The sequence below is a fragment of the Pecten maximus genome, chromosome 14, assembly GCF_902652985.1.
Source record: "Pecten maximus chromosome 14, xPecMax1.1, whole genome shotgun sequence".
NCBI lineage: Eukaryota > Metazoa > Mollusca > Bivalvia > Pectinida > Pectinidae > Pecten > Pecten maximus.
The window spans coordinates 29,667,636-29,684,210 of record NC_047028.1 but is presented as its reverse complement, the minus strand read 5'-3'; the positions used below and the strand labels follow the sequence as shown (position 1 = coordinate 29,684,210).

General features: G+C 35.1%; 1 protein-coding gene across 1 annotated transcript in view; it reads left to right on the top strand.

The window, feature by feature from the left end:
- The window catches only part of LOC117342704 (putative uncharacterized oxidoreductase YDR541C), a 58,419-nt gene extending 43,067 nt beyond the window's left edge, over positions 1-15,352 (top strand). The window contains exons 2-9 of the mRNA XM_033904916.1: positions 1,986-2,187; positions 5,207-5,388; positions 5,811-5,942; positions 6,564-6,649; positions 10,288-10,408; positions 10,798-10,878; positions 11,186-11,307; positions 11,792-15,352. Of these exons, the coding sequence (XP_033760807.1) occupies positions 1,986-2,187; positions 5,207-5,388; positions 5,811-5,942; positions 6,564-6,649; positions 10,288-10,408; positions 10,798-10,878; positions 11,186-11,307; positions 11,792-12,202 (1,337 nt within the window). The 3' untranslated portion in view covers positions 12,203-15,352. The remainder of the gene's footprint in view (positions 1-1,985; positions 2,188-5,206; positions 5,389-5,810; positions 5,943-6,563; positions 6,650-10,287; positions 10,409-10,797; positions 10,879-11,185; positions 11,308-11,791) is intronic.
- Positions 15,353-16,575: the final 1,223 nt, after the last annotated feature.

Below are 16,575 nucleotides of genomic sequence, written 5' to 3'. Positions count from 1 at the left end.
TTGTTTCATGCAAACCTTGCCGCCGACTGCGGCGGGGTTCCTGTGATATATTTATATATGTTTATGGCGAAATATATAAAATTCCAATATTACCGATTATCTGGTCAGGAAATCTAAAATTTTCAATATAAGAATCGATGAATTCTCCCTTAGGTGATTTGTGTTGGGCAGAGTATTGGAACACAAGAGAATATACCTTACCGTCACACAATTGTTTTGACATTTCTCAGCTCCACTAGAAAGCAAGGTTTGGCGTCTGGATGACTGTCCATTCCACAGTTGGATGCTTTTTAGCACGCCATTGTTAATAAATATGCTCATTTCTGTGTGGTATCGAGTAAATAATTGTGATATACCACTCAATTTAAACCCCAAAAGAGAATTCTGTCACCTCAAAGGCATAATGTGTAATGTATGTTGATAATTATATTGTTTTCAAACTGTAACCGCAATACAATTTGTTAATATGCATTAACATTTATGCATGAAGCTACTTCCCTACATACCTTAATTTACGCCATATAGATTTGTAAATAATTCTAATTTTTCGTTACAGTACTTTTTACTTTATACAATGCTGTTAGCTAGTTTTCCTTAAGCAAAAACGAACTGTATAAAAGAAAACGACTGGGAAATACTTTAATTCGCTATTGATTCCTAGCGAATACTAGTTGGTTTACAAAAAATAATTGTTAATTCTAAAAGCTGTATTTCTCAAATATTATTTCGCTATTAGTAAAACTGGAAGTCGCGTTTTGTATTCGTACCAAAATGAGCACTGGTCGTTGATTTAAATTGTTCTCGTTCATTGGGAGAGTACTTAGAGGTCAACGGTTAAATATATTTACATTTCCAAGCAAGATGCATATACATTCAAAGCATTTGTTTGAAACCATGCCAACCAATTCCTTCCTCATCATTAAAAAAATGGTAACATTGGCCTTGATACTGTACATTATTGAAAGTGAAATGTTTACACTGTGGGATCTACTTCTCCGCGCGGACTCATTCAGGAACTAGACAGATGTTGAGTGAGAAGTCCCAGATTATACTGCAGTTATGAAGCACTTTGTTGCTCTGAACGAACAGCAAAACTCAACAGCGTTTAAATGAGAGGATACTGTTATAACATATACAACGACAGACGGAATATTTCATTCGTTTTTATGATTAAGGAAGCTTATTGATTCAGCTCCGTTCGGGCCTTGTAAAATTGAACGTGTATAAATGTATTTCACTTTAGTGAGTTTTTATGAAACATACTTAAATAATTGGAAAACTGCAGCGAGAAGTGTCTATACGCCAGTATTGCATGATTTGTCTTGATGAACATCTGTAACTGCCAAATTTAATTGAAGCAATAAAAAGAAACTTGTAACTGACTCATATTTATACCCTTAAGAATTATGTGAAAATAATCAATCTGAATCTCTTAAACGCTTTGGATTTCATCCCAAAATATAATTATAGAATATACTAATTACAAGCTGGCTGTCTGAAATTAGAAAGATAGTATGACAATGTTGAATTAGTGTGATTTTCTGCTAAATATCGTATATATCCAGGAAAATTTCTGCGTTCGTGAAGGTTTTCTGGTGTTTGCCTTAATGAAAAGTGTCATTGCGTCACAATTGTTTTTCAAAAGCAGAAACAAAAAGTAAACGATATTATTCTCATGCCATTGATTTAAGATGAAAAGTAAAACAAACTTATATATTACCGTAATCTACATTCATAGGTACAGCATATTACCATATTTCTTTAATGGCGGTTTTGGTACATGCAGTTTTTATCATTCATAATACAGTACATGGTCTGTAAAATCTGATATATCTTGGGTGATCTTGTTATGATAATTTAGATTGATTGTCAAACAATCCGTGGTGCCAGGAACACTAGGACATCAAAATGCATATTAGAAATTTAAGTATATGAATTTAATTTATTTCATGATTATGGTAACATATTTTTCTCTGTAATTGCAGTTGTGTTGGTGACTGGGGCATCGGGCTACATTGCCTCTCACATCGTGCGGCAGCTCCAGGAAGAGGGCTACCGAGTCAGAGGGACGATTCGCAGCCTGGGCGACGAGGAGAAGGTCAAGAAGCTTAATGAACTGTGTCCGGAGGCTGAGCACAAGCTTGAGCTGGTCGAGGCTGACCTCAACAAGCCAGACTCATGGGAACCGTAAGTTGATTCATCCTACCATTACACATGTAGATATACGTCACAGCTTATTTATCCTGGGCACGGCACCAAAATTGTAGATAAGATATTCATCAACGTAAATTGAATAATCAAGCTCCTGAGTGACGTAACTACATCACCTGGCGTCCCCAACTGCGGTAAGAAAGATGGACAGTGGTCATTGAAACTCTCGACAAGCTAGTATAAAATTCTAGGAGAGGCAAGTTAAATCCATTCCTATAACAGAAACTGAGAGCTTTCGAATTCGGTTGCATAATCAAGGTTATTGGATTTTGTTTAACAGTTTCACTGAATATTGCATTACAATATTTCATATTTATGGACAAAGAATTGCAAATGATGTAAAATTGTCTACTTCCTCTGATATATGATTGCTTGGTGTCCATTGTTTAACGTCCTATCAACATTTATGGTCATTAAAGAACGGCCTTCCTGTTTGCGAGATGCATACGTGTGGTGCACATATGTATGTGTTTATGTTTGTGTTTGTCTCAAACATTATAGTGATATCTCACTGAAGCATACTGCCGAAGTCACCCAGCAGGAAGCCCCACACGGTCACATTCTACTGACAACGTATCATTACACTGACATCGCAGACTTACCAGTAAAAAAAAACAACCCTGATACAATATTGCTTACAGAGAAGAAAAAATATTTCGGACATCAAAATTATCCTTCATTTAAATATGCTCTATTGACGGAACAGGTCATATGCTAAACCGGGTTTTTAATGCAAAACAAACCCCGCCACTATCTGTAGGAGAACTAGTCTTCCGTGTTAGTCGTGATACAAGGAAAATGGCTAAGGGAAAATATACCCAAGATAAAGAAATTACCAAGAGGTCACTCGGTTGCAGGTTTTTATGGGTTACCCCCTCACAAGGGATTATATTATTTCCCAGCGTAGCACCCAACATTGAAATAAAACTAGACGTTTTATTTCTCCCTCTCTCTCTCTCTCTTTAAATAAGTGAGACTTTTACATGGGAACACTTTAACTAAGGGAATGATTATGTAACTTGTAGTAAAGTGGAGCACAGGATGGGAATGTTTAGTTGTGTAGTGTGTTTGTAGTAGACCCACTCAACGCCAACCGCAGACACATCAGCTTACCTCATTAGCGAGTCAGAACAACCATTGTTACTGGGCTACAATAAGTATCTACTTGACTGGGCAGTCACACGACCTGTGAACAATCGCTCTCTGTCGGAGTCATACAGATAGTTCCTATTTTGTTGCCAAGTTTCTGTCACTATTTACAATGCATGGATAGATATTATAAATATTTTTCACGCATGACAAAGTTTTCAATATTCCAATCTGAGATCGTGTTACTAACGGTAGGGTTCAACGTCCTATTTCGTGTTCTTGTGTTCTTGATCCAGATATCTTTTTTCAGGAAGTCGTTACGTTTTGAGATTTTAATTTTCGTGATTCTATCGCTGCAAATAACTGAGGAAAGATATATTTCAATTGATATTATTTCAGTCAAACTAAGTAACCACACGACATAAGTGACCCTTTCTCCTATGTGACACCATTTTTTCAATCCCAATGTTATGTACTGAGCTAGTTTTCCGAGCCTGGATTAAAAGACCACCTGTCACCTCTGACATTCTTATTGCATCCCTTGGAAGGTCACATATGACAGGTTTGACTATATACAGATAATTGCCTTGCATCATGCAAAAGGGATATTGTCTGTTTTCGATTGATTATCCGATATGCATATTAAATGTTACAGTGGGCACAAAAAGTATTCACCATATTCATGTATCCGACTTTTGTTTTCAATTGAGCCACCTTTTCTCCAGTTGTCTTTTGGTATCAAGTCATGGTGTTGTTGCAAGGCATTTCTTCATGGGGGAAAATATTCATGTCCTTTCAGTAAGCAATCCGTCTATATAAACATTATAACGCTCCCCTGACCAATGTTCTCTTGAAGAACCTAAAATGGCCTATGCGAGAAGAGAGAAAAAATGAGTAAAAACTACTACTGTGCCTTCTTCTAGTTTACTTTCTTTATATATTGATCTTTGATCTAGTTTGTTTGTTGACTTTATTGATCCTTAAACAATCAATATGATTTTGGGCGAGGTCTCCTTGTAGCAGCTGGTGGCTACCGAAACTACGGCAACAGAGACATGTGTGATACCAGCTTCTAAAAGCGTAAACTACTCATGTAGAAATCAAAACACAAACATCAGCCGGTATTTTATTCTTGGAGTAGTATGCCTGCGATACGTTGGAATCGTGCAGTAACTGACAATGGTCAATCAATGAATTATGAATCATACATAAATAGGAGCCAACGTTGTTTTTGTTATTAGTGTCTCATAAATCAAGTTTCCATCAAGTGTTTATCCTTCTGTAGATACCACGTGACTTGGATTTACGGTAACTGATACATGTAAGCCGAGGTAATCCGAGCATTTGTCTGCCGCTTATATCCATCAAAATCAACTTCGATCGGCCACTAATATCATAAAAAGAAATTGATTTGATTATGCGCCTATGACAGTGATGGATGAAAGCTTAGCCTCTACAGACAGCCAATCAGATAATACCAATTGTACAATAAAATGGACTACGAAGGTTAAGTCGGATAACCACGAACGGAAAAACCGTTTTACGCATACGCTTTTTGCATTGACATTTGCTTACAAGTTATAATAATGCTGACTTTTACAAATATGCTACATTTGATGTAATACAAGTAAATAAATGACATCTAATAACAAGTAAAATGCAGTGTTGTCACGTTCATAAATTGCAATTTCGTTGGAAAATTTAAAAAATAGTTCGAAAACATGTTCCTTTAAGAATATGGTATACATGGGAAATGATGCAGCCATTAAACAATATATAGGAGGTAATGAATATTTTGTTAAGTTATCGTTCTTGTTTATCGTATCTTGTTGTTAACAATAACATCGTTGTACAATCAGTAAGATGTAGTTTAGATTGAGATAATGAAGTTTATCTCACTTTCCAGGGCGATGAAGGATGTGACGTACGTGATTCACGTAGCAAGCCCCTTCCCGTCAACAGCCCCTAAGGACGAGAGCGAGGTGGTTACCCCAGCCGTGGAGGGCACCCAAGCTGTCCTTAAGGCATGCGTCACTGCCAAATCAGTGAAGCGTGTCGTTATGACCAGTTCCTGCGTCGCCGTTGGCTGTAAGTACTCTTTTGTGATGGGCTGAAACTGAATGCACTTCCGCCCTATGAACACTACATTGCTTCCACGGAGATAGTGCAACCACCTTCATATTGTCCGTCTTATGAGGAAAATGTTCAATGATTGTTTCAGAAATGGTATCTTATTTCAATTGACATCAATGTAAAGTAAAAATTAATTCTTTTTTTTTATGGTGTCAAAGGAGGAGACACCATGGTCTGGTCAATGAAAATGTTCACTTGATAATAATGGGGGTTATTTTCAAAATCATATTACTACAGAATACGTCAACATCGATACTTTCTTTACTCATAATTGATATCATGCCATTATTTAAATTTATACCTTTTTATATCCACCCAATCGGTCTATATTTGTAAAATCTTTTCGATAGATTCGACAATTATTTTTATTAAAACAGGGGGTGCAGGTGTCGATCTGTCAAAGACTTTCAATGAAGATGACTGGACCGACCCAGAAAAGCTTGACGCTTACGGAAAAAGCAAGACATTAGCAGAAAAAGCTGCCTGGGATTACGTGAAGGAGCTACCAGGTTAATATATACTTTCAATTATTTCCTTATGAACTTTGGGTTAGTTTTCTAAGCTGAATTCATTTTCCTATTAAAACATCTTTGAAATACACGGAAAACAAGAATATGTTTTTTTATATTGTGTGTGTGCGTTTGTGTGAGAGACGGTGTATGTGTGTGTTAGTGTGAGGGAGGATGTATGTGTGTGTGTGCGCGCGCGGCGTGTGTGTGAGAAAGAATGTGTGTGTGTTTGTGTGAGGGAGGATGTGTGCGTAAGTTTGAGAGAGGATGTTTGTGCTACCTAGTAAAATTTAAGGTAATGTTTTCACGGAATTCAGTTAGACTTAATATTTGTTTGTGATGTTTGTTTGGATCGTACAAATTAATTTTGACATCGTTACTATTAACCATATTTTAAACAGCACAACGCTTAACCCTAATAAAAGAATACGAACTTAAAAGTAGATAAAACAAATATCGGTCTTCTCTTGTCCTGACTCCTGAAACAAGTAGCGTTAACATAATGAAATGTTTCTGGATAAAGAAATATATCAGTTTGTACACATACATATACATCAATTTAGATTTTATTTTGTAAAGATGCCAATGACAAGTATTTAATTCACTGATTGTTTTCCGTAGATGAGGATAAGATTGAGCTCGCGGTAGTAAACCCATCTTACGTCATGGGCCCCGTCATCAACGGATCGCAGAGCAATAGCCTAGAGGTGAGTACTGATATTCGATGATCGATAATGTAAAATATAACAAAATTTATCCTTCAGACAATAGTGATCGGTCTGGTTAGCTAAATCGAAACCCTATTCTAACTCAAAAGTGTTTAAACGCGTTACCGATACGAACAAAAGTATAGATTTGCATGAGGCCCTTGGAGCGGTTTCCTCTTCGTTGAGGATATTCATTTTTCAATGAAAGTTATTATGAGGTAAATAGACTTGCTCAACATTTTCACGTTAAAAAGTAACGAAGAAAGAATAACAAACATGACAGCGACGACAAATGAAATAAAACAAACTGGTCGACAAATGAATGAGAGAAAAACAACATGGAGAAGTATACAAATGGAATAGCTTAACTGCAAACCACTTCAGCTGATTAGCAATAGATGATAAAGACACTGTCATTTCAGACAGGCGATTGAACAAAGTCATGGGTTTTATACTACAAACCACTTCAGCTGATTAGCAATAGATGATAAAGACACTGTCATTTCAGACAGGCGATTGAACAAAGTCATGGGTTTGACTACAAACCAGTTCAGCCGATTAGCAATAGATGGTAAACATACTGTCAATCCAGAACTCCTTCAGCGTGATGCCTAAGGACACAAGCTTATTGAAATATCACAATCAAATTAACACAGACAACTGTTTTACTGCAAAATAGTTGCTTAACAAAGACGAGTTAAAGGTATACCAACAAAGATAACACAACGCAATTATTTTACTGCAAAACATGCATCAGCGGACGAAGATCTAGTGTTTGCTTCCAATCATCTTTACACAAATGACTTGCCATGCACTTAACAATTTGAAATTACACAACAAATGAAGAAATGTAGCACATAAAAGAATGAATCAAAGACGCAACTCAGATACACTCTGATCCGTACCTCACCCACTGAAGAAAAGATTAGTTAATCAATCAATTAATTAATTATTGATTGATATAAAAGCATTTATTTCGTATTGGAAAATCTAACAGCATGTAATTCAAGTATCGAAAACCCACGACGTATTTCATTGATAACAATCTTGCCTGAGCCGGTCGGAGGAGCCAGTCTGGCGGGTGTTTGGTTGTTGATGCTGTTCCTGCGGCCGGCTCCATGCAACAATAATGCAGCTGTATGTGTGTGTGCAGCTCCGTGTGCACGCTGCACATTATTTTCTCCCAGCAGGTGATTTCTCATACAGGCACAGACGCACGAGACCCTGACACCATCATACCAGCATAGTTCCATACATAGACTTGCTAAAGGGTCATTGGTGTGCTTTTAATTGAAAGCATCAATACATTTGCTAGAAAAGCGATTGAATTAACTGCACTCGAAACAAAATACGTCGAAGACAGCCTTTTGCCTGTACTAGAAATTAAACAATGGTTGAAATGTTTTTGTTACAAATTAATTTACATCTTGGTCTTGAATTATATATAACTTTGAACTGTATTTGCAAGCATCCTTAGACAATTATGTAGTTTTGATGATATACTGTACATTAACATAATTGAATAAATAAGTTCATCATTCTTTTGAAATATTTCATTGAATTATGAATGACATGCACTTTTTATTTTAAATTCATTTCCAAATAAGTAAACTTATTATATCAGTGAATTGTAGGTAATTTGTCGCGAATGTGTATATTTAGTTAATGTTATAATGATATAATTACAGTAGTAATCTGATAAACTCGTAAAACCCTAACAAAGGAAACATGTAATTATGATGTAAACATGTAATTATGATGTAAACATGTACTTATGATGTAAACATGTAATTATGATGTAAACATGTAATTATGACGTAATATACAAAATGTACATGTATATTACACTAAATCAAAATGTATCCAGGTCTATCTTCCTCAGTTCATAAGCAGGTCAAAGATATCAACCTCTTATTATCGTGTTATCAAATGAAAATACCAATGAAAATGTTTCATGATTACTTAATGGGATTTGAATTCATTATTAGCAAACGTTAGTATCGTTGAACTGTATTATTTAAGGTAAATTCTGATAAAAAGTGACTTATATCGTCTATAGCTAAAGGTGTAATCATCTATATCATCTGTTTTGTTTGATTTACCTAACACAAAAACTAGTTAACTTCATTTAAAAAAATCACATTATGATATGACTTTAACTTACATACATTTCTTGTTAATTCAATTATATAGTCCTATGCTTATTTTGTATTTCTGCATAGTAGCATTAAATGTTACTATAAATAGCTCACTGATATGTTTAGGTGACCTTGACACAATTATTCCCTTCGTTAATATATCTTAATTCTAAGAAAACCCAACACATGTTGACATAGTCTTAATTCTAAGCAAGCATAACATGTAAAAGAAAGGTTAATATATGAATCTGTAGTTTAAAGTAAAAGGCAAAGCATACTATATGCTTGAATATTAAACTGTTTGTCTAAGCCATATCAGAACTATTTAACATGTATGAAAGAATGTACGAAATTGTAGCAAGTCACAAAAGAAGATAGGTCGATTGTGTTGGCGTAGAGCTATGCAATAATTCTTAGATGTGCCAATATTTCTAAGAGCGATCTAATTTAGAGATCTCTCATTGGGACAAATCACATTACAGTCGTCGTTAAAGTGTTGTCATACCTTTTATGAGTATTGGGTTCGAGCTGTATTATCTTGTACCGTAAAGTGAACAATAACACTGATTATTTTAAACACAAGCCATATTTCTTTTTTGACACGCCTCCTCCTAATCAGAAACAATATATGCATAAAAAGATCTTTCACGAGATTGTTATTCACACTTCTCATAGTTCACTCTTTGCAAATTGGAATTGAAATAAGAAATTAGCGCTGAACGTCATTGACAAGAAGTAATTTCTATGCGTTTGCATGCAAAATCTTATACGATCTTGACACACTCAAGTAAAATTCTCTTTTGGCATCATAACTGGATTTTCTTTGTCGGGTTGCTGCTGTTAAAGCGTTTTGATGGACAATATTGACATTCGTCCTCATAATGTTTATGTTGTCAGCACCCTGTTACTTTAAGAGGACATAACATATCCTGGATTTGACCTTGATTTGCGTTGCGGGTGTCGCCGATGCATTCTTGAATACCTGGTCCTGTTCTTCTTCTACTTTGTCAATTGTCTACATGTAAATAAGAATTTTGCAGATATTTGGCCTTGTTTCATCGATTTTGATTGTCGGTATTTCAAGCTTGTTTGGCTAGACGCTTATTTCAGACCAAACCGTTCCGCTTGAAACAAATAGTTCAATGTAATTCAGATGTAATACAATACAGATGTTATGCAACACATGTAATACAATAAGTTGTAATATAACACAGATGTTATTATGATACAATACAGTTGCAATACAATTGTAATGCAACACATATGTAATAGTTATAATACGATACATATGTAATACAGTTGTAATACAATACAGATGTAATAGTTAAAATACAATACATATGTAATACAATACATATGTAATACAATACGTATGTAATACTGTTGTAATACAATACATGTGTAAGATGCTATACAGATGTCATACAGATATAAAACAGTTATACAGATGTCACGAACAGCCTTTTAATTTTTATGCACATTTGAATTTCTTATCTTCAGGTGGTTAAGAGACTATTGGAGCGTGAAATGCATCTGGTTCCCAAACTGAACTTCAACATCGTGGACGTCAGGGACGTAGCAAATGCTCACATCAAGGCCATGACTCTGGGGGAAGCCGCCGGTAAGTGATCAGTAGGATTATGTTGTACATAACTTTTAAGATTTTATTTCCATTCCATGCAATGTTTATCTAATTGTCCTGACATATTCAGTGGTATATCCATAATTTGGGCTCCAGCATCACTGACAATTCCTAGAAGGACGATACAGGTGTACGCTGCAGTTTTATATTCATCATCCTTCACATTCTACACCAATTATTTAATTAAAATTAAAATATGTTTTGTGTGAATTCTGATGAAGTACTTAATTTCTATTTTGTCTTATTGAAAATCATATCAACCATTATAGAATGCGATAGAACCGGCAAGATATATGACGTATTTGATTTCTAGTTAATTGGTGCCCTTAAAAGTAATACTGTAATTGATGTGAACATGTTTAATGCAGGGAAGCGCCACCTCGTCACGAACGCAAATATCTGGATGAAGGAAATCGGTCAGATTTTATCTAAGGAGTTCAAGTCACAAGGTAAAACATTTGATTATTTTCTTCTTATGATAATGGCTGAATCAATTTTTTATTTGTTGGTTATATTGAGCGTTATAAATAATCATTACAATAGCGAAAGCGAGTTGTTTGGCGTCATATATAAACCAACAGGAAAATGCATTTGAAAATATATATACAATGTATTAAAATTAAAATATGATTAATTACAAATATGCTTTCATTTGCCTTGTCAAAAATCAAAAAGGCTGGTTTAGATAACTTTTTGCTGTATTTAGCAATTCAGGCCTTGTGATGTTATGCTAATCATCATTGTTTTCTTTGCCAGGGTATAACGTCCCGACAACAGGGTGTCCAAACGCCATTCTGTGGATGAATAGCTGTTTCAACAAGAACCTTAAGACGCTGCTTCCACAACTTAATAAAGTATACAAGTTCGACAATACTAGGGTACGCATATTAAGTAATACACACTTTCAGTTTAAAAAGAGTATTTATGACAGATTGATAATCTAAAACTGTATTACCATCATCACAAGTTTGAGATTCATCTTTTATCGTATATATTTTAGACAAAAAAAATAACATAATGTTACTCTTATGCATTTGGTCAAACATTTTCAGTTTTGTGCACGATCATTTTCCGAACTTTGTCATTTTATTGTATTAATCAAATATACTTTCATACCATACCATTTTATGCATTCGTGTGGTGTGCACTGTAACACTTTTTGGGATATAGCATATAGCAAAAATGTGATACTTAACATTTATATATGCTATTTATAGCTTTTGTACCATCATACCATTTTATCGGATATCATGTTGTAGTACATATGCCCACATATAGTGCACATCGGCAAATAATTATCGAACGTAAGCAACACAATTCATCTAAAATTACGATGTAAGACATATTTACCTATATTTTCAGATGAAGGAAGTATTGGCTATTACACCCAAGGAACCGAAGGAAATTGTCATTGATATGGCATACAGTCTTATAGAGAATGGTCTCGTCAAGAAGGCCAAAAAGTACAGGGGACCAAACGCTGGGGGAGAGGAAGCAGCCGAGGAGACTAAAGAGGAAGGTGGCGAGAAGACCGAGGAAAAGGAGGGAGAGGAAAAACCAAAGGAAAATGGCGATGTTAAGGAGGAAAAGCCAGAAGAAGATGATTTGAAAAAGGAAAGTGAAGAAAAGGAGGAAGAGAAACCAGAAAAAATTGAGGATGTTGAAAAGGAAGAGGAGAAACCCGAGGAGAAGCCTGAAGAGGAAACAAAAACAGAGGAAAAGACGGAGGAAAAGAGCGAGGAGAAAACAGAAGAATCAACGCCAGCTGAATAGAGGAACGGACTTTAATCAATTAATAAGGCTGTTAGAGATAGGTATATTTTCTGGGGTGAAAGTGCTGATGAGGAAAAGAACTCTATTAACTACGTTATGGACCAAGCTGCTTGATAGTTGAGTAAGCCCGGCCAGTGTAATGCGGCAAAAACTGACATCTTCCCTTTCAAGTCGTTTTCTTGCTTTGTGAATTCAAATATGCGTATTTTCAAGGGGAACTATTGAGGATAAATATATATTCTTATTCCAGTATTTGTTAGAAGTCTATAAAAGCTTTATGACAAGATCCATATGTTGTTCATAAACTGTCAATACTATTTCATCCTTTTGGCAGCATGCATATCTAGAGAAGACCATCAAAACGTATCATATATATACTATGTATGGGCCAAAATTTCTTTCAGCACTAGAATTTAACTATAGCAGACAAGTGAGGAATGACAGGGGATTTGTGTTGCAAGTCGGTACATTCCATTTTCTAAACAGTGGAGAAGCATGTCACTCACGATTGGGGAAGGGAGAAAAATACTGTTGTCGTTGGAATTTCTTTTTATATACAAATAAAAATCAATTTTATTTGAAAATTTTAAAGAATTTTTCATAGGAGTGATATTAAAAATGGGTTGTCCAAATTATTACAGCTGATGATGATTGTGAACTTAATTAATTAGTTAAAATTACAGAGTGGTTTTCATGTATTTATAGGTAATTGAATGAATATGTGCAGGAAGACTATTTACTCTGTAAGTAATTAGGAATAACCTTTTGATCTTAGAGAGGTGAAATGAATCCCAAGGGAGGTAACTCGTACGCGAGTAAAAGTCAGCACAATGTAGAATGAACGAGATCAGCTACATGTGTGCTGCATATTAAATATATTCTTACCTATTAATACAATCATACGTACAAGCTGGATATTTCAATGTAAAATGCTCATACATGTCCATAAAATGGACAATGTTTGTATATGTTTTGTCTGTTTAGTAAAGCCAACGCATTTGCCTTTCTCAAAATTTATTTTTTAAGGTGAAAATCTTATTTCTAATTTTGTATGAGGATCACATCGTGACCATTTTTTTTGTCACCCACCTTTCGAGAAAGTGATTTATACAAATATATTATCTATCTCTTGTGTTTCTACGGTAATTTTTTGTACTGCCTAAATGTATTATATTCATCTTACAGCAAGTTTTTGATCAATCATTGTTCATGTGTGTGATCGTTTGACAGTGCCCCGCCAAGCTCGCGTTCCCTAAGCCAGAACACTGGCCTTAGCTGATTACAACTTAACCGAAGTGATCGCAAGGCCAGTTATACCTTTTCTTGTCGACCATTGTTTTGTGTATTATATTTAACCAACTAGTCATAGGGTATTTCCCCTACCTGGTGCAATATGTCAAACCGTTTGATTACTGCCACACATTTTCTAAAGGCAATTATATGTGTTATGACGTAGACCACATATGTGTTATGACGTAGACCACATGTTTTGTTATGATGTGATAGAGTTGCCTGGACGACCTTTGAGAACGCTAGCGGGTTGTAAATATGATGGTTTGCAGATCGTCAACTAAAGCCCTCTATATAACAGCAGATGTCCCTCTATACAGCAACCTGTATACAGTTTTGTTCACGTTGATTTGCAGTTTTCCCCGTGCTGTAGTGGAGCTTCATACGGAGTACTTCAATCACGGTTAACAGCGGAATATTGTCAATCTACATGAACTGTACTGTATATTGCAGGATGAATAGAAGATTTGGAGTTCTCCTCTCATACATAGAGGAAAAGTAATATTTTATTTCCATGTCAATTATATGTTGATCATACATATATATATATGTAACATGTATGCTTATGGTAACAGCAATTCAGCTCAATAACAGATTCATCGTGTCTGTTGTTGGTGTGATTTCATGCCAGTATGTTCTCAACGTATGTTCCCCTCTTCGGGAACTACAGTTTACTTTTGTCGGTTGTTAAAAGTGGATATCTTTGTAACGTATGGAAACCTGTATTCATCAATGTGTAATTCATTTACAACAGGGTCGTTAAGTATGTGCAGTTGCTACATTAATAGGTTTGAAGCACGTCTCCGCACCAGAAAAAAAATCTACTATGAACACAGTCTTTGTATTCGCTGAGTTAACTCCCTTTTGTGTGTTAGAAAGTATGTTTTAAATATGAATGAACCAATGCTGACGAAAATGCTAAGTTTACCACATATTTAACTGTGTAGTGTATAGGTAATAAGAACATTTCAATAAGAGTTGATACCTTCTGGTGGAAAAGAGTGGTAATAGATGGTAGCTGTGCTCTTTGTGGCGGTAGATGTGGGGAGCTACGCCGGAAATATAGCAGAATTACTAAAAATCATGATTGGTAAGAATACCCACCGATCGTCCTGAGCTTTCGTGAAGAGAGACTTAAAGTGTACTTGTAGATACAGCTATGTCTGTGTTAAACCGTAACGCCGTACACGTGGAGGTACTCGCCTGTGTACCCGATAGTGACTTTGTACACAGTGTTGTGATGTTGAGGCTATTTAAAAGTGTTTCCATAACAACTTATGTATTATGATATACTCGTTTGCCTTATGTGTTTCCATATGTGTAAAACAAATCCATCGTGTTGCTATACGATATGACTTTTTTTTCGTCTAGATTTTAAATATAATTTTTCCTGAAATTTAGATAACATTATTCAGGATATTTTTATCTTTTAAAAAATTATGATAAAGAATGTTGCCTTTTATAGGTGGTGTGATGTCTACTACCCCTGTAGATATATTGGACTGATCCATCCATTTACATGGAAGGTTCCACTGCATTATATTAGGGGGTGGAAGGACTTGCTACCAATGCAGCATCGATCTTGCATCAGCAACACGGAAACATTACTAAGACACAGAACCATTATAAATTGACTCTATTTTGTTTATCTATATTCATAGAACATTAACAAAACATTTTCATTTGTTTTTCATTCGACTGTAGAATTCATCTCTTAACGATAATATGAATGTTATGGAATAGGAACATTTATAAACCTTTTATTAATTTATTGGTATCTAGATATCATCTCTGTATACTAAGAGCATAGCTTTATGTATGTCACCGTATATCAAGAAAAATAAAATAACTTTGTTTCAATTACGTGTTCATTATTATTATTATATACCATTTGATGTTAAACTAAATCTAATTAAAATCTAGATGGTCATTTTCACTACGTTTCAAGAACATCTAACGGCATCGCATAAGGGGTCACGTCACGATGACCTTTAAGGACTAACCAATCAAATTACTACGTTTTACTTACAAAATCTTGGAAGTGAATTTTGTATATGTGAAATAGCATGACTAGAGTGCATAGCTTTCATAATCTGCCAAGCTGTTTCGAGTCATTTCGTCTAACGAATCATATACCTATAAACATGCTGTTCTGAAATGGTTAGCTTCAGATTCATGGTGTTACGTGTGTGAGATCGATGATAATGAAAAATTGATAATTCGACCTGAAAGTGAAATATGCACCGTCGTTAGATGACCATGCAACCTAATGGAAATGATCATCTGTATTTTAATTAGATTGCGTTAAACTAGACTTACCTGCAATGTACTACGCACCATTTATTCTACATTTTTAAAGTTTCCCGACGTCCAGTTTCATTTCCCTGGCATCTCTTCCGACTTGTTTTATCCTTTTGACCCTCAGCATCATTGCCGACTCGAATAATGACGAATGAGCTGTATTCTGAAGGTGGTCATTTATTTTTTTTATATTTATTTTATCTGCTTCTATCTTAATTCAAATTAAAAGTAGCGATTCAATTACCTGTATTTTGAACACTTCTGAAAATGAACCAAATTATTGGGAAAACAATTAAGAATGCTGATTACTTTGGAGAACGATTAAAGCCTAATAAAACAACTACATGTATATCATATATAACTGTCTTAATTTTCAGACTCGTCAGTGAATGAAGGAACCATAGGTGTTAATTTGGAACATTAAAAAGAATAAATACATAATGGGCCTCATTATGTATGTTATTTTAAGGGTGACCACGACTGAATTGACAGCTCAGAACATTCCATGCAAAATGTATGTTGAATTCGTCTGTGGAGAAGATCTCATCGTTTGCATATAGGACATATTTGTTTAATTCTGCTGGATATTCGTAATAATATAAATATCAGCTTACGTTGCTCCTGTATAAAGGTAATCAACTTTCCAGCACTTTTCTAGCTACAAAGAATACCGACATATCAACGAAGCCGTATTTCAAGCTCAAAATCAATTAAACAAGGCGAAATATAAACAACAATATAATACAGATTTACATTTACATTTACAGTCGATTTAAAAAAAG